The sequence below is a fragment of the Danaus plexippus genome, chromosome 12 (assembly GCF_018135715.1).
Source record: "Danaus plexippus chromosome 12, MEX_DaPlex, whole genome shotgun sequence".
NCBI lineage: Eukaryota > Metazoa > Arthropoda > Insecta > Lepidoptera > Nymphalidae > Danaus > Danaus plexippus.
Genome location: NC_083545.1, coordinates 776845 through 801413, shown reverse-complemented (window position 1 = coordinate 801413; position 24569 = coordinate 776845). Strand labels below are relative to the sequence as shown.

General features: G+C 32.7%; 1 protein-coding gene and 1 non-coding gene across 3 annotated transcripts in view; one reads left to right on the top strand and one right to left on the bottom strand.

Annotated features, from left to right (window-relative positions):
* Positions 1-24569, bottom strand: part of LOC116772458 (pre-mRNA-splicing factor ATP-dependent RNA helicase PRP16) — a 47039-nt gene that overhangs the window by 1427 nt on the left and 21043 nt on the right. For both annotated transcript variants that reach the window (XM_032664658.2, XM_061522299.1), the window contains 8 exons: positions 7122-7301; positions 2673-2756; positions 2412-2562; positions 2218-2315; positions 1738-1965; positions 697-868; positions 354-495; positions 3-163 (listed from right to left, as the gene is read on the bottom strand). In XM_032664658.2, coding sequence (XP_032520549.2) covers positions 3-163; positions 354-495; positions 697-868; positions 1738-1965; positions 2218-2315; positions 2412-2562; positions 2673-2756; positions 7122-7301 — 1216 coding nt within the window. The remainder of the gene's footprint in view (positions 1-2; positions 164-353; positions 496-696; positions 869-1737; positions 1966-2217; positions 2316-2411; positions 2563-2672; positions 2757-7121; positions 7302-24569) is intronic.
* Positions 1465-1536, top strand: Trnap-ugg (transfer RNA proline (anticodon UGG)). Its single transcript has one exon. It is a non-coding gene; the product is annotated as a tRNA-Pro (tRNA).

Sequence of the window (24569 nt, the reverse complement as noted above, 5' to 3'; positions counted from 1 at the left end):
ACCTGAGCAGATACATTTCCGTACAGTGTCCCAGTCCGTGCCGCACGACAGCAGCGGCAGTCTCTGCTGCGTGAGGATGTCTCTCAGCTGCTGGCGGACCTCGCGGACCTTCCGCATCGCCTTCGCGTGGACGAAGTGTTCCGTACACCACGCGCTCGAATAACTTGGGGGAGGGGGAAATATTGAATATATTAACACAAATAGTCCCAGTTCGTTTCATCATTGCTTCTGTTATCTCGGCTTTTTGATTCATCCTCGTAAAGAATCGAAATTTAATTTAACGGAACTGAGAAAATAAAGAGTTTAAATTTAATGTTATAAGGTCAACGGCGACTGTTAGAGTGAGTAGTTACTTGTTGGATTTCCACTGGTTATATAAGTGGAGTAAGGTGAGGTGGTCCGATTCCGCCACTTGGAACTTCTCCTTGGCCGTGTCGGCGTCCTCCTCCCGACCCTGGGGCCTGTAGAACACGGACGGCACCGACAGCATCGACACTGACAACAACAGACAAACGGACGCTAGATACAACCTGCTTGATGTGTTACTACACCATGTAAGAGACGAATCTACCTTAGATCTTATCATGAAGTTGAAAATCATAATTTCAAACGGAAATGTTCACGTCGGAAGATTATTTCATGTTCAATATAATTTATTATAATCCGTTAAGTAACGTAAATCATTTGTGCTGTCACCTATGATGAGCATCTCAGCGCTGCAACCCATCTCAGCGGAGACTATGAGCATGTGACATTGCGGGGGGTCCAGGGGGAACTCCGCCATCTGTCTCCCGAGAGGCGTCAGGGCTCCCGTGCCGTCCAGCGCTCCCAGGATCCACAGTTGGTACATCGAGTTCAGGATTGTGTCCTGGACGACGGAATGTGAACACGGGATTTGAACGAAAAGTGTTTACAAGCGACGACTAAAGCTACGGTTAGTGAACCAGCTTATACGACACGGATCAATTCAAATTTCGCGTTATTTGAGGAGAAATGTTCAGTGATTATATAGAAATTAATGTTATTAAATATACGTAGAATGCTGTTTAAAGATTATGAAGCAAAATGTAAAGTTACATTCAAGTTAGAATTATCTTACAAATATTCTGTACGGCTTTACTCCTAACATTAAAATGACTACAACTAATTAACATACAGAACAATATTTTTCATTGTAAGGTAACAATGTGCGGTAACAATGAAATACGTCGAAATAACATTCGATTTAAGATTGAAGCACAAAAAATATGTATTTTAATTTTAACTTATAGCTGGTTATATTAAGTTGTAACGAGTGACTCCATGTGTTGTGGACACACTCAACAAACGGATTATACTCGTTCCACTTATTTGAACGGTTCTCATATTAATATTTAAACAAACAAATGTTGCATAATAAAATGTGTTTATCGAAATGTTATATTTCATATTTACACATCAGTCAATTCAAGCCTTCACTCGAGCGGCTCGTTGGTCTAGGGGTATGATTCTCGCTTTGGGTGCGAGAGGTCCCGGGTTCAAATCCCGGACGAGCCCAGATTCGATTTTTATTACTTCAATTTATTTTTTAAATGTTTTATATTAATTATCATTACAGAAGGTGAATAAATTACTGAAAACGATTATTAAAAATATTCTCATTTTTAATAAGAATAAAAAAGATAGTATTCATGTGATGATTACATGATGAGATCATTTTCCATACGATATTCTTTGGGAGTTAAGCCAGTACGTCACCTGCGGCGGCGGGTCCATGAAGTGGAAGGCGAGCAGGTCGTCGACCCCCAGCGACTTGAGCAGCAGCACGGTGTTGGCGAGGTTGGTGCGCTGGATCTCAGGCACGGTAGCCGGCAGCAGCTCCTGGCTGAACTGCCGCTCCGTGTACAGGCAGAACGCCCGCCCGGGACCGGTACGACCCGCTCGACCTGCGCGCTGGCGAGCGTTCGCCTGGCTCACCGGGTAGATCTGACGGAGTTTGAGAGTTTGAAACATCCTATAGAACTTTATTATATATTATATGAATGACATCCTCATTTGTTTTTGAGTTTTTTATCCTGGACCAACTTAGATCAGGCCAAGTTTTTGCCCAAAACATTAAATTGCAACAAAAATTGCATGAAAGGACGAATGACATGTTGTGTGAAGATATAGAGTTTAGAATATATACAGAAAGCTTTACGTATGTTTAGTGTATGATATATACTCCGTATTACTGACCTGTAGGGCGTCCATGCCTATCCGTGGATTGTAGACCTTCAGTTTACAATAACCACAGTCGATCACGTACATGATGCCATCCACAGTCAGAGACGTCTCTGGAGGAAAAATGTTTCACAAATACAACAAATATGAACACTTCAAATAGCAAACTCAGTCATTTTCCAAATACATCTTAAAGAATAAACGCTCACCAGCTATATTGGTAGCCACGATGCATTTCCTTTGCCCTGGAGGAGCACGCTGGAATATCTTCGCTTGCAGGTCAGCTGGAAGTTGAGAATATATCGGCAGTACGGTGAGTGGCGGCGCGTTATCCAGATCACCCAAACGTTCTGTTAGGACCTGGAACATTGTGATTCTTGAATATAACCACTGAGTGAGGAGTCATAGAATTGTTTATTCTTATTCTGGTAAGTTACTTTTGGGACGTTATGAGCTATAGAATGTCATACCTCGCAAGTGACTTCAATGTCTTCTTGACCTGGCATGAAAATCAAGATGTCTCCTTCATCCGGTTGTAAATGGATTTGTAGCGCCTGCGGAATAATTATTACTTATGACATTACTTTGTTGCTTCGGTCACTTGACTCAGGGGCACTCGACTTTATTAGAAATTAATTATTATTCCAGCATTACCCTGAAGTAAAGCGAGTAACATTCAGACATAAGGGGAATTGTTATGAAATGTATGCTTAGTAAATATTTGTGGAATGTGTAGTATTATCATGACAAATTACCCCGTTAGTGCTATAATCTAGAGTACAATGTAAAGTTTAGTCTCCACGGTGTATTAACGCAATAATCTCTATGTATGTCAAATATTTAACAGACAGTTTCAATATAAATCGTTTGACGTCAGTTCTGATAATGTGACAGAATAGTGTTTGTCGAATAGAAATGTTTGTATTAACCATAAACCAAAACTAATGTGGATTGCAATTTTTTACTTCATACAAAACAGTAGTCAGATATTGAGCTGAACGGAAGTGATACTACAGTTTGATCTAAACCAAAAGGTTCAGCGATCAATAAACTAAACAAGTCTGGTATATATTATTGATCAACTACGAAATTGACCAAATCTTATTAGTGTAACTCAAAACTTAGGCTCAAATTATAGCATATGACCAGTCATTAGCATTTCATTGTATGTTGCAAGTGTCTGTAGCGATAGTTGATACAGAAAAACAAGTTGCCTGTCTATATTAATGAGGCATAAGACAAAGAAATATTTAAATATTTTAGTTAGAAACCGTTTGAAAATAAACGAATACTATATTTATAATATATCAATGAGACGACACCTCTCAGCATTGCATGGATTCACCGTGCGGGTGCCGGGTTCACTGCGTTGCACGGAGAGGAGCTTCAACAGTGCCTGGGACTTGCGACCTAGGTGTAGGTTTAAGGGGAACCTATCTAACGCGCGTTAAACGCTCACATCCACTGTCCAAGATCGTCTCTCTAACTAAAAAAATTTGAAACGAACCTACTAGGGCTGCCTTCGACGCATGTAGCAAGAATAAATTGATGTTAGTTCTTGGCAGGCCCAAATCTTTTAGCAGGCTGTAGAGAGATTTGGCTGTTATACCCTCTCTCGCTCCTACTTCTACCGCGTAAAAATTTACAACGAACCAATTCTTAGTGAGTTCGCAAGTGAGCTCGTTAAATATAAATATATTAAATATATTAAGACCAATGCCATCAAGGTCAAGAAATATGTTGACCTTGATGGCATTGGTCTTTGGGGATGTCGTTTTCCCAAAGTACCGTGAGCTCTATTATCACAACGCGCTTTAAAAATCGTGAATAGAAAAATATGTCCGGTCTGGAGGCCGTCGCAGAAATATCCTCTGGGATCTTACATTGCTTCTCATACGTATCCATCATTATAGTCCAATCCGCTTTAATGATAGAGTAAATCTTGACGTTTGATTTTGTAGCCCTTGTGCCTTCTCTCACAAAACTCAAAATCCATTGATAACTGGTTTGTGGTTATTTATTTTTGCGCTCTTGCTACCGAAAGATTAACCGCTTTATGTATGATTTCTAAAACCCTATTATATATTGATAAGACAGACAGGGGTTAGGAACAATTTACATACATCTATCATTATAAACAGATCACTGATCCTGAATACGATTGGGAAAACAAATTGGGATTTAGTCTCGAATTTTATTTGACAAAAGAAACTTTTCTCGCACATTGACCCCAGAGAAGGATCAACACTGGCGGGTGCAATGACCTTTATAAATTTTGTTAACCTTTCATTGTCGATATAGACACAATCTACTCCAGTAACCTTTAACATGATGGACATCTTCATAGGAGGAGTAGCTGCTTACATAGACTTTGTTTATAGTGTTTTACAGCGATTACTAAGTATAAGTAGGTTTTAATTTTATAATTCCGATAATTATTAATGAACTTAAATTAGTTTGTTTCGTAAAGTCTGATAAGGGTCCTATTTAAAATTTAATATAAATAAATTTTATTTTAATATTCACATAATAAATAATTAATTTTTAGTAATAACTGTGTGTTTCTAGAGAAGTCGATAGTTTTTTCATTTAAACTTATTAATAACAGGCGCGAGGTGCGATTATTACAAAAATTATCGAAGCCAGGTAAGTTTCCAGTCCGCTCCATCCTTGAGAGCGAGTTACGTTACAAAAAAGAAACGATTTGTTTTAATTGTTTACATTAACAACGTTATTAATTTATTCATGTATGCATATGAATACAAAAATTTATCCGATAGTTAGCTAGGGCTGCACATCGTTACGTACCTAAGATACACTCGTGTTCATTAATCCAGTTTATAAACACCAGTTACAATAAAGTAACGCTGGGTGACATCATAACATTGTAATGCCTCGTTTTACTGTCCTTGATAAAAACAAGTGCACACGGACGTATCGACACTTCAAAATTATGTTTAATAGAATAAATGATTACATTTAAATATACATTTAGACAAAGTCAATTATATTTTAATATTGTGAACAGCTAAGCGCGTCGGTTTCGTTGTATTTTAAGCTGTCAAAATACTCATTCGTCCGAAGTATAGCGGCAGATATTTGTATCACATGTCACGTTGCGGATCCAGCAAGCGAGCGCCTAGAAAATTCTTTGGGGCCTTCGATCTGCTGTGTATTCTTAACTATTTATATGAACGAATATGAATAGAAGCTATTCGTTTATATGTTATCACTTATCTAGTATCAATGAGTTCGCTTTAAGTTGTAGGTTATGCTCAGCAAAAGATAGCGGGTTTACAAATTCAGGTCTCTATTTGAGCGGGGCCTGTAGAAGAATAATAAATATGTTATTCTTGCTGCATGGCTTATGTGGTATTATATGCATAGAATATTGTGAGTATAGGTAACGAGTAACCCGTTAGTACTAGTTTATTTGAGTGCACAGTCACACTAACTACGTACAGTGTTCATTTTTTTTGGTTAATATAACAAAGTTGATACTATCATGTCTGGACCTTTATGAATGAGAAAATGTCTGCCTTCGGTTCGACAGTGCAAACTCGTTATAAGGATAACGGTTTAAGAATGTTGGAATATAAGTGTTTATGTCGATGGCCAATGTACACTCGGACTAAGGACACAATTCAAATTTAAAGGACTACTTAGATAATTGGTCGAGTTACCAGAAAACCAGCTATCGAAGACATTATTTTTAATGTAACGTGTGTTTCATACAGCAGAAGTATAGTTAGCTACATTTAGACATCCATTAGTCGATCGATTCAATGTGTATAACCTGGGCGGGATATTAATCAACATAATGGACTAACCTGCTTTGGACTCAAAACAATAGGAAACCTGATAAATGTTAAAAATTGTATGAGATTGTATTACAACTGAAAACATATTGATTGGGAGATTTAAATAATTTAAATATCAATGGTTTTTTAAAATATTCAAAGGTTTTAATTCCCTATTGGGAAATATGAAAGTAAATTCTTGTATAAAATGTGAATCGGCGCTGTGTCAGTTCGTCGACCTCGGCTAGACTTGCAAATGCAGATAGTCATTTCCAAGCAATTACCGACTTTACTGTTATAGAAATAGACGAGTATATTAACTTAACAGATATAAGCTGTCCCATTATAGGTTTAGATTTAATTGCTCTTATATTTAGACAAAAACGCTCTCAGATGTTATTTGCCTTGGTTGGGATATATGATATCACACAGCTATCACACCACACCCATAGAGAGCCTTATTAGATTTATTGACCGCTCCTCGTATTTTACAAAACTTCAACTCGCTTTCCTAAATAATTGAACGTTGGAAAAGTATCGGTTTTCTAATATTATGAAATTTTATTCGTTAATATATAATAACAAAATCGAGACCGGAATAATTATTGAATTAAATAATCTAACCATTTAACGCTATTTTTTAAAATAGATTGTTATTCTGTTTTATAATTAATATAATGGAATTAGTTCGCCAAAAGGCATAAAAATATATAGACTTTAAAAATTATAACATATAATAAAAATTGTAACTTAAATTGAAAATCGAATTGCAAATTGGACACTGAAGAAAACTATTCAGCAGTTGTAGAAGGGTTTCACATACCTCTTCCGCTAGATAAGGATCATTATTTATGACCACACATGCATACGCACGCACACGCACACGCACACGAACACACACATAAATTACTGTAAAGATTATCGATTACGTAAATCGATTCGAATGATATAAAACATGATGGATTAAACTTAAGCCACAGTAACAAGATAGATAGATAGCTAGATAGATAGATTTATATAAGGCGTTAACTTCAGTTTAGAAAAGATAATAAAATGTAAGCTATTTGTTTTCACAGAAAAAGGAACGTTATTATAATACTGTTAGATGTAGTGACTCGCCTGTTTGACAGCACCGTCGACGTAGTCCTCGCAGACGTTCTTGGAGAAGAAAGTCTCGACGGGGAAGGTCCTCCCGGGGATGGTGAAGGTTGGCACGTTGCCGAAGAACGTGGAGAACTTGCTGGAGTCCATTGTCGCTGAGGTCACGATCAGCTTTAGATCCGAACGACGGGCTACCACCTGATGAAAAATGATCAGAATATTTTAGTCATAATAAAATACCAGCTATTTTGAGTCACTTTACGAAACAGACAAAGATCGATCTTATAAATAACGTAACACATTAAATAAACAAAGGTACATATTTAGTAAATAACGATTTTTATAGAAAGGGATTTCCACTTGCTACAGGTTTCATACATAGCATTAATAGATGTTGATCATAGTCTTCCAATATTTGTCTTAACATCAGTCATATTTGAACGATCCCAAATAATGTTGTTATCGAGAAAATTCCATGAAATAAAATGTGCGTTGTTGTGTGTGATGAGACTGCTATTGGGCCTGCTCAGTTTTACGAGCCGATTGGCTTAATACAATTTGCAACAATCTGTCGGATTAGAATGAGCTTTTGATTGGATTTCTCGGTTAAGGTTTTGCCACAATTGGATATTTATTTCACAGACGTTAAGGGAAATCTTTTAGCCCAAAAAAGACATTTACTAAAAGTCATAGTTGTTTTATCTTATGTCCGGACAATAAAAGTAAAAAGTGAGTTCGGTAGTGAACAATCTAAACTTTAGAAATAACACTTAAATTAGACAGCCTTTTAAGAAGTCAGACAATGGTATTTTTTAAAGTGGTGTTAATAAAAATCGTTTTTACCTTGTCCCGTGTTTTTTACATTTTACTTATTTCATTATCCTTGAAAAGTAATCGCTTCCGCATGAACAAATTTTTTCACTTCGATTGAAAATTAAAAACTATTTTTAGCAAGCTGAACTAAGATATCGTTGATCGGTCTTTTAAACGTTTTATGACACTTACATTTTTTATGACAGTGGTGTTATCTGAATGAAAAACTTAATATAACGGCAACAATTCCAAAGAACTTCGTGGCTAACAGCTTCAAGTAAAAATCAGCAAAATTGACTTCATAGACAGCAGAGGAACGGAGTTCAACACACATATAACATATACGAGGGACATTATTGTATTTTGACATGAGAAAACTTCAAAAGCAATATAATATAATACTATCTGTGAGTTGTGAGTGAGTGAAAGCTTGTAGAGATCGATGGATGAATGAAAGTTATGAATGATGTTGCTCTTTCATGTAAAAGCTACTTTACATATTTTTATGAAATTTTATTGTTATTATGGTTAGGCAGAGTGAGAGAGGACATTAGCGCGCGTTAAATAGGAGTCCCCTAAACCTACACCTGGGTCGTAAGTCCCAGGCGCTTTTTAAGCTCCTCTCCCTGCAACGCGATGGCCCCGGCACCCGCACGGTGAATCCATTGAATGCTGAGCTATTCATATCTTGTAGCTTAGACAGCAGAATCAGGTATAGCTTACAATTTATAAAAGGTTTCTATGTATTTCTCGTAAGGTCATTTCATAAGTCGCGTGAAACATTCCGTAGATGTCGCTTACGATTGCTATTCATTGTTTAAATTGGTTTCAAATATTTGTCTCTGAACCCAATTAATTCCGAATGCTACGTGGACGAATCCCTGGACAAAAACTAACAAACAAATCATGAAATAATAACGTTTTTTCAGCGGCATCAAATCAAATTAATACGAGAAGTAGGGCGCCCCTCACTCGTCACTCTACCAGTATTGTTCCAACAATTAAAACAGTTTTAATGTTCAACGTTGATTGAGTTTGCTGATATGTTACGAAAAACACGTTAACATACTTCATATTTTGAGATTTATATAAATATAACTGTTTGTTTGTTTGAGTTCATTGAAATATTTTGGGAATATGATGCTTATCCATCGGTTGCGTATTTTTATTTCCTGAAACCCTTATCTCATACTCGTCTTTTATCAAGTCGTTTGTGTATATGTATATATACATATAAATATATATCCTATATTCAATTATTACACATAAATACTAAACATTTACCACGTAATTTCACTGTAATGTGATATATTTTATCTAGACCAAGCCAGCTATATCGATAGTAATCCATCCGTACAAGTCACGCTACATTGTTCACAGCGAATTAAAATTGATGGTACAGAAAATTGGGTCACATTTTTCACGGCAATTTATTCTGATGTGTTCGTGTTATCGGAGTCTCCATGGGATTCAGGTTAACGAGCTTTGGTCTTTTGAAGTGATTGGTGGAACTTTTAAAGTACAGTTTGATAGTTATTGTTTAATCACAGCCTCATTAATATATTGAGTGTGTATCAGTTACAACTAATGACTTGCATTTAACTATAGTCTATGTAAAAAAAAAATAATAATAATAAATATTTTGTAAGTGTAAGTCAGTCAGTACGGGGATTATGATGTAATGAAGTTTATTTTAGGTTCAGCATCAATTTTATAATAATATGAAGTTCGAGATAGTAACGTGTGACGGACTAGTGTTATATTAAACAAAAATTTCGAATCGAGTAGCAGTTGGATCAGAAATAAATAATAAAACATCTATTGTTCAATTATATTTGGAGTTAGAATTCAGGATCGTCTAAGTCAGATACAGCAGATTAAATCATAAACAGTCTGTCTAGAGTCTAGAATCTAGACAAAGAAGAATATAGAGTTATTTTTTATTAAAATAATTAATAATTCTAATCAGTAATGTGTCACGTTGTGTACTTTAATACGAAGATATGTATTTTTAAACTTCTCTATAATGTCTACATCGCAGTGAGCTCTAAACACATATATCACGATGTGTGGGCGATCTTATACAGACTAAGTCAATATATTAAGTGTGGACACACCTCGCAGTCTATTAATGGCAGTCGAGCCCACGGACAATAGAATTAAAAATACTAGTACTATACATTTACACTAAGATATAAGGAGACAATGTATATTATTATAATAAGAGCGTCTTGTAAATTATTAACGACAGTTCAAACAATCCATTGTATTCAATTTATATTTTCTTGTTAAATCAATTACATCAGTACTCCTTCTATAAATATAAATATGCAAAAGTACTATTATAATTATTTGTTTAAAATTCAAAGTTTTCGATCGAAATCTATAGAAGTCTTTGGAATATTTTAATCGTACGAATGTTTGGAATAGTATAGATAAAATTAGAATGGGTTTCTATTAAAAAGAATTGATAAGAGAAATTTGAGATATAATGAATTGTTTTTAGTAGAATGGAAGAAAAAAAGCGAATTTTGCTTTGGACTCGACATTTATCCGTATGGTTTATAGTAATCATTAATTATCATTTATTATACATTATATATATATTATCAGTTATTGTAATAATTCAGGTCACTAGATGGTATAAGGGTTCACTAATCACGCTAGCATTTGCACTTCGATGAAACCTTTAAAGTAGAAAATTCTATGCCATTATATGTTCGCTCTCAGTATCTTGTAATTTTTATCGTTTTCAAAATTTTAAGACTTACATCATATTACTAATACATTATATTAATATTATAACTTATAAGTAAAAACTTTCTTCTTATTTTATTTTAATTTTTTGTTATCCTAAGCTGCGCTGAAAATAATACAATGTATAGAAAAAGCGATAATAAGTATCTCAAAAGTATTAAGAACAAAGGCAAAATAACTTCGGTACAGAATGATTAACTATAAAAAGAAAAATTGAGGATTATGTGAGCTAAGCTACTGTAATACAAAGTAATATAATAAAAGTTAATATAAATAAGAGTAACAATCTCCTGTAACACTACGGAATACTTGGAGTTTATTTACATAATTTTTAATATTGTTTTTATAACTTGTATTATTTACGGATACAAATAAATACATTTAAATAAAAATAAAAAAATATAAATTGTAATCAACAAAATGCCGATATAGACAAGGTTGCTAAGTGATATTTCGATTAATATTTTCAAATTATATTGAAAATTTGTGTAATGATCTGAAAAAGGTTGTTCCATTTCATCCCGGTCGTGACGTGTTCGATTGTTGAGCAAGGCTGTTGATTATCAAACTTTATAACCTTGACCTATTAAGAGGACAAAATGACGTGGAGAACGACCTCCAAAACTCAAACGGGTCAATAGCCCGCAGCCAATAGACGTGGAAAATAAAATGCGTCATAAATCCATACGTTGAATGGTATGTGTAACGAACAGTTAATGGTCTGAATGTGAGCTAAGATGGCATTACATTAGAGATCCCATTATATTAATATAACCTTGTTGACTACTTTGAATGGACAGGCGGGCTACACGAAGGCCGACGCTATATTGTAAGTGGAACAGAAAAACATCGAGAGAGAAAGTAGAAAAATATTAAGGGACATAAAAACTATGACATTGAAATATGTTAATGACTTATGAATATTTAAATAAATTAAGAAGATTTTGACCCACATGTAAGTGTTATCCAAATCACTGGTAATATGTTTTTTCCTTTGTGCCTTTTGATTTGGTTATTCCAGTTGATTTCAATCTTCCTGTTTCGGACCTCTTGGAAGATTCCAATGGGAAATATGTATTACAGTTATATTTTATACTGCCTTTATTATATTATCATCACGATGGCTTTTGTTAGCAAGAAAACTGTCCTTACGGATTGATTTTATTGACGATTTTAAGCAAACATTTCTTTGAATTTTCACGATATCAGAAACACAATATATCTCATAGAAATCCAATTTGTTATCCATTGTATAAATCCAATTACTATTTTTACATATCATGTCCGCTGATAAAGATCTGAAAGAGAGTCAGAGTTTGCTTCGGGATAATACAGATTTATATATAGCAAATATTTAAAATTATTTATATAAAAAAGGGGTTGTGACTTATACACATACAACTTATTTATTGACAAGTGGCTGATTTGTAAACTTTGTCATATGTTAATATTTGTATATTAAGAATTAACATAAGAGTTTAAGTATTATTTTGTATACATTTTCAGGTAACATTATATATTATCTGGTTTAAATATAATATTTACAAATTACTTATACGGTACAAAGCCATGATATGAATATAAGCCTAAAGCCACCCACTGAATAGAATTTCAAATGAGCCGGTGATTCAGTTGAGGTGCAGACAAAAAAGGAAGCGTCGGGCGCTCTGTTGGCGTCTCTGACTCACTGACTGAGTGCATACAACAGAACAGCTTCGATGAGGATAAAGAAATAAGATCATTATAACATTAAAGTTAAATAAAATTATTAAAAATCCTCTTCATGGTTTCTTTTAAGCAACTAAAATGTGAATTAGTTTAAAAAACTAATGATAATGAATCATCAATATATTAAATGTAGTATTTTTTCAGAGTTACCTCAGGGCAATACTATTTATTTCACATCTATGTACAATTAACAATGTTTTTCTGACGTCACATATGTTAACGTAATTTCTTGGAGATTTCATGTTTACTTTATCAGTAAGAAAGAAATGTTCAGATAATTTAGAGATAATGACAATTCACTTTGATATATCCTACTAATATTATAAGTGTGGATGTATGGGTGTTTGTGTAACTTATCCGTAAATCTCATGCCGTTTCCTTGGGGACCGCGGCATAAAAACTGTATTGTGTATGGAGTCACGTGACAAAAACTACAGAACTCACTGCCGGTCGGTTATTACATCTTTAGTTTTAGCATGCTTTACAGGTGTTTCTCTGAGCCAAAACACGATCCTTGTGGAAGTCCACGCGGACGAAATCGCAAAACTAGTCCATAACTAGTCCATGACAAAACTAGTCCATATAATCGATCAGTAGGAAATATTTTCACTGTTTATAAAAGAGAACTAAAGTTATACATGAAAAAGAGGTTAGAAGATATAATAAAATTAAAATGGAAACTACGAACATATACTATTAGGGAAGAGAAAAGTTTAATATAAGAGAAGTCCTCTTAGAAGTTATTCTGTTGCTATCTTGAACGTAATAAAATTCTTATGAGTCTTAGATACTTTATATAGATGCAGTCTAGACTCAGCGGTGATTGTGAGCGCAATACAATATAGAAGACAGTCGTTGCATTAACACAGACCATATTTAGAGCGATTCTGTATACTCCAATAGTACTTAAGCTTTAGAAAGTGGTGGGTTTCTGAATCTCGAGTGCTTGTGAAGCGGAAGTATGTTTGTCATCAAATGCGGTTAGAGATTTAAATTATCTTGAAAATCTATACCTATATTGTATCTCAGATATACCGTATATCAGTAATATCACATAACAACATTATACACAGATAAACCGCTAATAGCTTCGTTGTTAACATAATATTATAAACATGTATGCAGACGAAGTTGAGGACAGACTGGAAAACATAGGAAGAACCTTGTATGCGTATGAAAAATATATTTTTTTCTTCATATCATATGAGTCACTTAACGTACGACGTATCGAGGTCGTCGCGACGTGAATGGTATCTTATATTTCATCTTTAGATTAGTTCGTCTGATACTATTTGTTGCTACTGTATTAGGAATGTCGTCCGTGACTTAGCTCCACTTATAATCAATTTTTTTCTATGACAACTCATAATATGAAAAACAATTAAACTACTTGCACCCTGATAACTATATAACATTTAGTATGTTTTAACTAGATAAAAGAAATTGTTAAATCATATCTATAAAGTATAAAGATATATCTTTTATGATGTTTATCCCATTTTGAACGAATTTTTGATTACCACAACTGCCTCAAAAGCCGTAAAGTGAATAGTGATGTCATCTAACACACTATATTTTAAAAAACATAAATATCCCGTCAACGACACGTTATACCGTCCCATCCAACTAGTGTACAGATCCAATAAGAGTAAAGACGTGTACTATGTGAGGCTTGGAACGTTGCAATCAACCCCGCGTGTTGTACACAGATAGCCGATACATAGAACATTGGAATTGACAATCCGATATTTATTCTACTTTTTAAAGAAAGTCATCACTATAAATATTTCCTTACTATATTACAAATAATATATATCAACTTTATTAGACCACAATTATTGTCAATTATATATATATATATTTAAAAACATTCGGTATGTGAATAATGCTGTCTGATTGGTTTCCTATCCATTAAATCCTCTTCTGACATTCTTGCTTATAAGAAACGCATATAAAAACATATATGTACATTAATGTATGTTTATAGTATTCCGTTCTAGTATCATGATAACTCTCGTCTAGGAACTACTGACCTAAAATGATATAGTACTATTGTACATAAATTTAACACAACAAAATAACATTATGTGAAATGTCGTAAATAAATTACGTTAGTTATCTGTCTACCTACATACAGATATACATGTATAAATAGTGAGTATATCACAGATAAAACAAACAAACAAACACAAAGGTAAGGTCGAATTTTCTTTCCTTAGTTATTTCAAAAGTATCATAAATTTTCCGTCATTTTTTTTAAAAAAGGAATTCATAGACAATTTATAAATATTCTGTTATTTCTTTAAAACTTTGCTAGTTTTGTTGAATATACTTTAGTATGGACAAAGAAAACTTATCAAATTGGTATATAATTATGAATTATTATATTAGACCAATCAAGTCACCTTTCACATTTATCATATAACCAAATGCATCTCACAAAACTATTTAAAATTCTTTTAAATCTTAACTAATGTTTCAAATTGAATATGAACTTCAGGAAACTATATAATACACATATTTATGTATTTGTTATATAGGAAATAAGGTAATATAAGCTCAGGAGTCGTCTGCGTGGCGCCTTTTAGCTTCACCGATCCTGTACAGTACACATGACATATCCTGTTGTATACATAGACAAACAAACAAATATTTTTCACAAACGAGATGATTGCTAGCAATGAAACATTACTAAATATTTTTAAAAACTCTTCTCCTATTTTAGGAACTGTGAGTATAATTACTTCCGAGCGTCATTAGTTTATCGGGAATTAATTTACGTCAACAACTCCACGGATTACGTTCAAGTGGGAATGTTTTAGAATAGCAAGCAAGATTAACATGTGAAGAATGAGTGCAACTACTTCCTACGTGAGTGTTGTGATAGTTATTATGATTTTATAGAATAATTATATTGAATATAATGATGGAATAATGGAACTTGATAAACACGTTGTACAATAGGAATTCCTTTGAGATTATATGACGAAAACATAATATAAAAATAACTGCGAGAGATAGTACGTGTACTGTATAAAACATCGAAACGGTGTGTGTAAGATGATTAATAAATAGCTGACATATATATGAATTAAATATACGTATCTTAGTATGTATATATATTAATATTAATCTTTTTCTTAGATCACACATATTCCATACTTATCTATAATAAATATTTTGTGGTTCTTTCGTTTTACCTTGACAAAGTTTTTAACTCGTTTAACTACAGATTAAGGAAGACAAAGATGATTTTCAGAACATATAGTTAATAAACCATAAATCATTGATCCTGACCCTAAGCCTCTTATAATTTAACTTCCACAATAAGATTATTGATCCAAAATTAATATGAACCGGAATTCCCTAATGTTTATATAATGTACTCGTATCTTACATTCTTGGCTGGCAGAAGTAATTAAAACTTCAAAACATTGGCATCTAATGATAATCTGCGTTCCAATAAAACACACTCATTAATTTTTGTGTTTACAATTCAGAAATAAATTAACATTGTTATGTGTAACATACAGACACACACACATGATACATCAACTGACTCAACTTTGTAATATTGTTTTGACAACAAATATGTCTTTTGGTTGTTTAGTTGATAATTTTTTTTTAGTTTGTGACGACGTATCTTCTTGTCATTTAAAACATTGTTAATTTTTTTTGATATGTTAAATTCATATAGATATTTGTAAATGTAAATAATAATATTTTGAATGAAACATAATGTATATATAAAATATCTTGAAATATAAAAAAAATGAGACAGCTGTGACAGAAAACACTTAAACAATGAATATTGAGGGCTTTACATTAGTAGGTCTTGAAAATTGTTATACACATTGTTATTATACCCGCGGGGCAGACGGCGCAGCAGACTGTTTTGTTTTGGTAAATGGAGCGTGCTTTATTTATACGGTGCCTCTCCTACATAATGATATAAATGTACATAAACATATCGCTCGGACGGCTGGCTCCGAGTGCGAGCCTAATGTATTTATGTCCCTTTATGTTGAAGATAATAACGGGAGCTGTTCATTAAAGCAAACATTTAACAATACTCACTATGATTCCAATACGTTATTTAGAAGTATTATTACCTATGATCGGCTCTTCACATCTCAATCCATTTAGTAAGTATTACAGTGTATATCTTCTTGAGTCATTACGGTTTTCTCAACTTTTACTTTTTCCTTTTGATAATCAACATCAAAAGTATCATTCAAGTTTGTTAAAGTTAACTTTCAGTTAGACTAATTATATCTAATTATATTGTTCTTAGAATCAAACAATTCAACACTACGCGAGTAAGTGACTTAAAATTGGTACTTAGATTATTGAATATTGATCGAAAATTATGAATGTCAATTATCAGCGTTATACTATGTAATATAATAATCAATCTGTCGTTTTGTTGACAGACTGTGTTAGAAGGGTTTTAGAAGTTAAAAATGTTATCTATGCTATAATATATGTCAGCGCTCTTTATTCGGTAGTTTTAATGTTCAATGTATATCTATCCATATATGACCTGTGAGGTTGACCAGTGACCGGTGTGTTGACTTATATGGACAGCGTTCTTTACGTTAGCTGGCCACGGATAGTAAGATCTGGAAGATACCAGCTCAAACTGTACAGATCATAACAATACAGAGCATTAAACTCAAGTGTCACATGTATTTTACAGTAATTCTTAGAAAATACAGAATATTTTTTTATATGTTAAATATAACTAGCACCGTCTGTATTTCGCGTTCGTTCTCAGCTTATTGAAAACAATCAGTATTAGAAACATTCGTGGCTGCCAATTCTTAAATATTATGGATCTAAGCCAAACCAACTCGACCGTACTGCGACTGTCATTTGAAATTATTGACAAGCTACATATCTTATTTAACACTTACAAGGAATCAAAGTTTTTGAGTTTAAATTACAAACATAATGCTATACTCATATAACAAAAGCGAGTTCTTTAATTTTTCCCATTTACGCATTTATTCATTAAAAATTTACTTATTTATCTGACGAATGTCACTGCCATGTACAAACACATATTAATTAACATATTTCTGAACTAGCCTTAATATTATTAAAGTGTCACCTCTCCGAACAACACGTTCAATACATTCCCTTTCTAGAATGTTGTTTTTGACACGTACGAGTATACAGTCCACACGATACTGTAATACACACAACTCAGTTGACTGACAGCTCACAATCATTGTATATTATAACATAAAAAACAAAAGGCTGTTAAAAATGTAAATAAAACTAATTTCTATTTTTAAACACCGTCTGCTTAAGCAAATAGTACATTGATTATAAATATGCTGAGAAAATGTTTTCCATTCAAAATCACTTATAAAGATGAATATATTTCTTGGTCTACATCGCTCAGAGCGATGAGGACCAAAAAATTAAGGAACAAAAAACGTGAAAAAAAATTTTTAAATAAGTATTTATTTACAATAAAACGCAAGGTTAATGTACGTGTATAATGGATATATTATGTTGATATTCAAGGAGCGTAAGTATGCAAAGTGAATTAATCTTGGCAATTATCCACGGGTCCGGGCTACTTGGCGGCTGATGATAAATATAAATTTTTCTTTAGGATATACAACCTGTCTAAGACATACATATTTTTTAACGAAATACTGTAAAGCTTGTGATACATACATAATTTTTTATCACGTTATTACGCTTATTACTCAATTTTGTTAAAAAGCTTGTGAATTGAAGCTATTACATTTAAACTAGACTAGACTTAATATTCAGAAAAGATAATTCGAAAGGCCTAAAAAAAGGCTTTGCAATTGCAAAGAAAAGATGGATGACATAATATATTGCGCCAGCAAAGGCTAGGATCGGTTGAGCAAAACCAATATAAGCGGACGTTTAGCGAATATAAACATAATAAGTTACTGAATGGCTCGCTTGAGACCATTAAACATTAAAAATACCGATAGATCGAGGCAACTGCTTTTGTGTGACGTATTAGTTCCTGATAACTGAACATATATTTTGTTTCAATTAATATTTAGAACGTTATATAATAAGTGTTTCACGTATTTTATAGAGAACTCGATCGCCTGGATTCTGCGAACTGTTGATCTTAAAAAGGCATTAATAATTATTCCTATCAGTTGCAACCTTACACAACTTGTTTACTTTAACTGATATGATATTTATTAATAAGATGTAATATAATTGCAGTGTTACCTCTCATATTTTTTTATCATCAAGTAATTTGAGGACGGAATAACCTTTGGAAATAAAGTAAAAATATTTACTCAACCGATAGCGTAAGGCTGCATTCATATTATCCGATTTTAATATTCTTAAATAAAGTATTAAGAAGATCCCATAATAGAATAATTATATCTTAAATGTCACAATAACTAGGTATTATATGCTTAGTCTAAGTTTGCATCGTCACACTACGTTAATACCTTACGTTAATACTGTAATGTGCGAACATTTATGAATGAAAAACTATTAAAAGCGTGACGACGCAATACTTATACTAAGCGCATTGGCCTCCAATTTGACAAGGTGTAGTGTAGTGTATACCGAGCCTTTAACTTGTATACGAGATAACTCAATATTAATATGACATGAGGTCAATGACTTGTCAATTCATTAATTGGTTATGAGTCAAATTCTTATGTCAACAGTATGAGGAAGCCATTACAACGAAATGGCCTGATAATAATATTAATTGTAAATTACGTTTGTAATGATTTTAGGCCAATTATATTTTTCATTAAATTCGTGAAACTAAGTAACAAATAATTGTATACTAACGTGAATGTGGTAGAAAAAATATTTATTTAAGGTTATGAAAAGTTTAATACTTTCATTTAGAATTTAGATCATAATACTTTTTTACAGGGTTTCGTTAACAATAGTCTGCCTTAAATTTATATATCAACACATGTCGTCTATCTGGACTATACTACATGAGGGTTCGGCTTCTGCAGGCAGCTGTACTTCTATCCTATCTATATTAAACTTAACATTCTCCTTTCTGTCTTATCACGAACACATTTCATGACTTAAAGGAAGAACTTTTAGTACCACATGTATCACAGTTTAGAGTGTTGTTTATTTTCATCAGGCACTCGAAGCTGGTAGAGAGAGAGAGGAGATTGGACGGTGAATAGAAAGAGTTACTTATAATATGTAGTTAGTAATAATATTTTCAGAGAATAAAGCATTTTGTCAAGTATATTTGATTAAGAATGCAGAGACTTGATTATTATTTGAAGTGTTCAAATATTTTATTCATTTACGTCAATCGAAGCGTATCATATGAGATGACGAATTTAAATTATGATAAAACTCACGATAAAATCAATAAAGAGAGCAACTAGAACCTGTGAATTATTATAATATTAAATACATAGAATAAATCTTCGTAATACACACATTAATAAACATATCCCACCCGATACAGCTAAGATTAAACTTTCTAAGAGAACCAGTTGCTTTTGGTTATCGGTACTTAGTTCTGAGTTCCGTACGCCCTTGATACAAAGTGAAATTAGATATCTGATAATGTGAACATAGTTGACTGTTATCATTGTTAAGTTCGTTCACTTATAGTTGACAGAAGAAAGAAAATACATTTGAAACGAGGAACCCACTTTCGTTCTTCTTTCACAAGGATTTATATATATTTAAAAAAGCACATAACTTGTACTAATGCTATTGGATCAATTCAATTACTGTTTACACTTGTACATTTCCCTTAACTATAAAACGTTTCTACTAAGAATTTTAAAATAAATATAATTTTATTTCTTTGCATAACTGCAGTTTGGATTACATTGAGATTAAAAAAATATTGCATATTATACACAGTGAATTCAAAAAGAGAATCTGAAAGTTAGTATATTCTATATCATGAGTATTAAAATTGTTATATATTATATACTAATGAAGTTAAACATCTTAATATTCATACGATAAAGACGTCTCGACTGTATTCTTACAGCGAGCAATAGTTGTGCTAGAGAACCAAGTGTTGAAATAACACGTCATATATGAGAGTTTGTTTTACATTTATGATATTTTCAGCGTGAATATTAGTAACGAAATTTCGTTTCTCTTATGTCCAAACCAAAATATGCTTTACATAAATCATAATAAAATACATAATGCTTTAATGTGTTAATATATTTCAATCATTTCAATTGCAGATGACATAAAATGACATAAATTCAACTTGTATCTGATGACGTTCGTATTTACATCTCGGAAATGCGATCTCTTGTTTATGTACATCACTGTACGTGATGCTAATTAATAATAACGTTATATTTATATACCATAACACATCCTATTGCTATCCAGTTAAGTATTATAGTCGTGTGTAATATTTACTATAGAATGAGAACCGTTGAAATCGAGATGCTATCAGGAGCGACCCCACAGTGTCGTTTCTATAAATAGAAGTGAATCGAGAGTTACACAAACACACTCACGTTAAAATACTTTAATGCGTTGCGACAAATGAAACACTACACACTCTAGCTACATTGATATTATAAAATTGGATTTCTCATAGACAAATACATTTTCTAAATGACTATTTGAGGAATACTTTACTTTGAAACTTGAAGCCACTCAGCCACGTTGTAGGAAAAACCAGTAAAATTTCTGACATTAATATATTATATAATGGAACCTGTATTCATATTAACTGTTAATATGTGAGATCAAGCCATGCGTGTAAATAAAGAAATGTCACCAGTTTAAGACATAAAACAACATAACTTCATACAGGACAACAAAATTTCATGTTTATATTTCTCGTTTATGTTCAGTATGAATTTTCGTACAAATTGCAGCGCAATTTTTAGAGTGCTCTTCGGATGCTGAGTTAGTACCGGCGATATAAAAACAAGTCAACCCGCTCGCCGGTGAAACTTAAAGTAGGTTACAGCATTACTTCAGGCTGCTGCATTTCTAGTGCTTTACTGTTTCAAAGGTTCTGAGTTTTCAAAATTCATTTCGCTTGTTAAAATTAAGTTCGCTTCGGATGTCCTAATTCTAAAATGAAGTAACGAATTCGAGTTTAAATTTAACATTAAAATTATAAACTAATTATAAGTAACATTTTTCTTTTCATCCGGAAGTAATTCGAAATGTGATTGGAAGATTAAAAAATTACACAATAATATATTAAATAAATATTGAAATGTTCGGTCTGTCCCGATTTGCTGACGTGGAAGATCTTTGGACTATTATTAGAAAAATAAAATGCTAATATCATATAGGTGCATGAAACCGGAACACTCAGTTGGCACGCTACCGGCGACTGCACCTGAGGTCGCGGGTTCATAAAATGTTTTTGTACACACATTTAATTAACATTTTAAGAGACACTACACCTGGCAATGGTCGTTTAAATTTTTATATAGCTATTAGGTATGTATTTCATGTATATAATTCTATACACGTATATTTTCCGTAGACCTTCCCAAATAACCGACATAAATAATATACCAATACGTATACCAATACGCACATTAAGATGTTATCGGAATATACTTTAATATTCATATGAACACAATTTTTGAGTAAAGGCGAATGCAAACATGTTCTCCTATAACATCCTATATCTGATTTCATTTTGCACATACAAACACACGACACAATTGTATTCCTATAAAGATACATTGATATAAAACACAACAAATTCTCTGTTTTAACATACTTTTTTTAATTTGTACGAAAATATTCAATTTATTAACAAACTTGTATGTATTTAGATAAATTCACAAATACTTTTTGTACAAAGTTTTTGTGAATATGTAGAGCAAAACTTTAGATTTTTATTGTGAGAGCTATTTGAAATAGTTCCCTAATACCAATACACAGCTAGCGCTAATTTGAGAATCACTAGTACCAACATACGTCATATCATATTTTTTATATTTAATTTATTATAATAAAATAACATGTTTATATGTTTTCAGTTTCATAAACATCAAGTCTAATTATATCGAGTGCAAAGTCCTTGATGAAAAGTCATAATCTAGATAGCTGAGCGTGTTCTGTTAATAGACACGTTAAGATTTACGTAACGTATGACGGTGAACACACGTAAAGATCACACCTCCGTTACGGAGCGGGCTTAGGTCATGTATCTATATAGATTACAAGCGTCAGTAGACTAATAGTAATATAAAGACGAGTAAATAGTTAACTGAATATTCGTGAAGGATGTAGCTGAAACGTTAAACATCGTCACACACACACATACACCTACGTACGTTGCCCGTTGGTTAGTACCTAATCTTAACTTAAACAGATAAATTGATCTCCTGTGGGACTGTTCACGTAAGGCTGGACTGTCAACATTGAAATTAAACTGTATCAATTAAAATTACCTCATTCACCCGATAAAGCTCATTCAAATCATTAAATTAAAAAAAAAACATTGTCGGCAATAATTTTTTATATTCAGGAAGTCAATAAATACATGTCAATATTGACAGATTGATATATCAGTCCAAGGAATAGAGCGAGTGGCAAACAATAATAAAGACGATAATATAGTTATATATAGTTAATACACAGAGTACAGTAATAAATATATTGTGCACATACCACTGATAACCCTGAGGGCTCTCATTGATTATTGATGTTTTTAATGTGTAACTGTATTCGACGTATGTCTGTACCTTGTATGTTTCGACGAATTTTGAAGACGTCATTACGTAATACATGAAAGGTTTAAGGTCAGTTCTATTTAAAACTATCTTTGCGATTATTAAATAGGTGTCTATATATTCAGAATTTATGATGTCTTATATCTCTTATTACTAAACATTAAAACTAAATGTTATTATGATCTTTCCTACATACACAATAAAGTTTATAATTGATCATATTTTAGGTCCTGTATTGCCAAAGTAGTTGCCAAAGACCCTATACATCTGTGGGACCAGCAGTGAGCAGACTGTTTGAACTATGATGTACACAGTTATATAATAGTCTCGTGTGTACGCGTGTAGCCTTCACTAGAGATTATGAAAACAATCACAGAGACGTCTTTGAAAATAATATTCAGATGTACAACGTATAACGTTTCGGTGACCGTTGGGATAAAGTTGTTAAGAAAATATTGACAGTTCATTATGGGGCTGATATTAAGGAATTAATAATCTCAATTAGTTAGATTTTTTTTTCTAAGACAGAAGAGTTTAGCCGCTGTTTATTCCTTGTGTTAGGTCAGAGGTTATATTATAATGAATTATTGATGAAGTTTATAAATTCATGGTAAACGAGTGATAACGGCTGACATTATATTTCTTTATGTGAATTACCTAATTACAATAAATAAACGTGAACGGTTCCTTATCGATGCATTTTTATCTGTACTGCGACGTGATAATATTTATTACTCTGTGTCCTGAAATAAGCCCATGAACATATTTGCAACATTATAATTGAAATTTATTAGCTTTTATAATTTATAAATATGTAATGTCATAAAAACTGTAACAACGTACAGTTCGCTTAATATTTTTCCTTGACCCATTTAAGTAAGCCTTGTACCAGCTGAAGGTCGTTGACCGACGAGATAACGCCGGCTTAAGAAAAGCGAGGGAGGATGGTTGATTAAATTTTATAATGGTATTATAAAACGTGTAACATGAGGAAGTTTTTATTTATGTAAGAAGGCTTCAATGGCTCGTATAACGTTCGTTAACATAAAAATAATATACCTACTATTTTATTATCATATACGGTGGAAATCCGTTAAGAGCAATCACTACAAATTTAGCTATCAAATATTTTTTCCTAGACATAATAATCTTGTATGTTGTGATAAAATTTATCTTAAAAACAATGCGAAAAAACTAGGTCAGACGTAATGCGGACTGGGGCTCAGCTGACCCTCTTAAAGACGGCCTCAAATAAGAAGAAAATAATTCTATCATAGTAACACCAACGAACAAAGCTTTATTGATAATACTATAGGCATTTATAAGAAAATATTTACGTTTATTGATTGAAACGTAAGTTCCATTGAATTGATGACAAATATGAGTAAATGTAATCAGAGCGTGTGCATAAAAACAATCGAATTGTATGAAAGAGGGTCATCCCGTTAACACGAGGTCGCGACGGTCGCACACG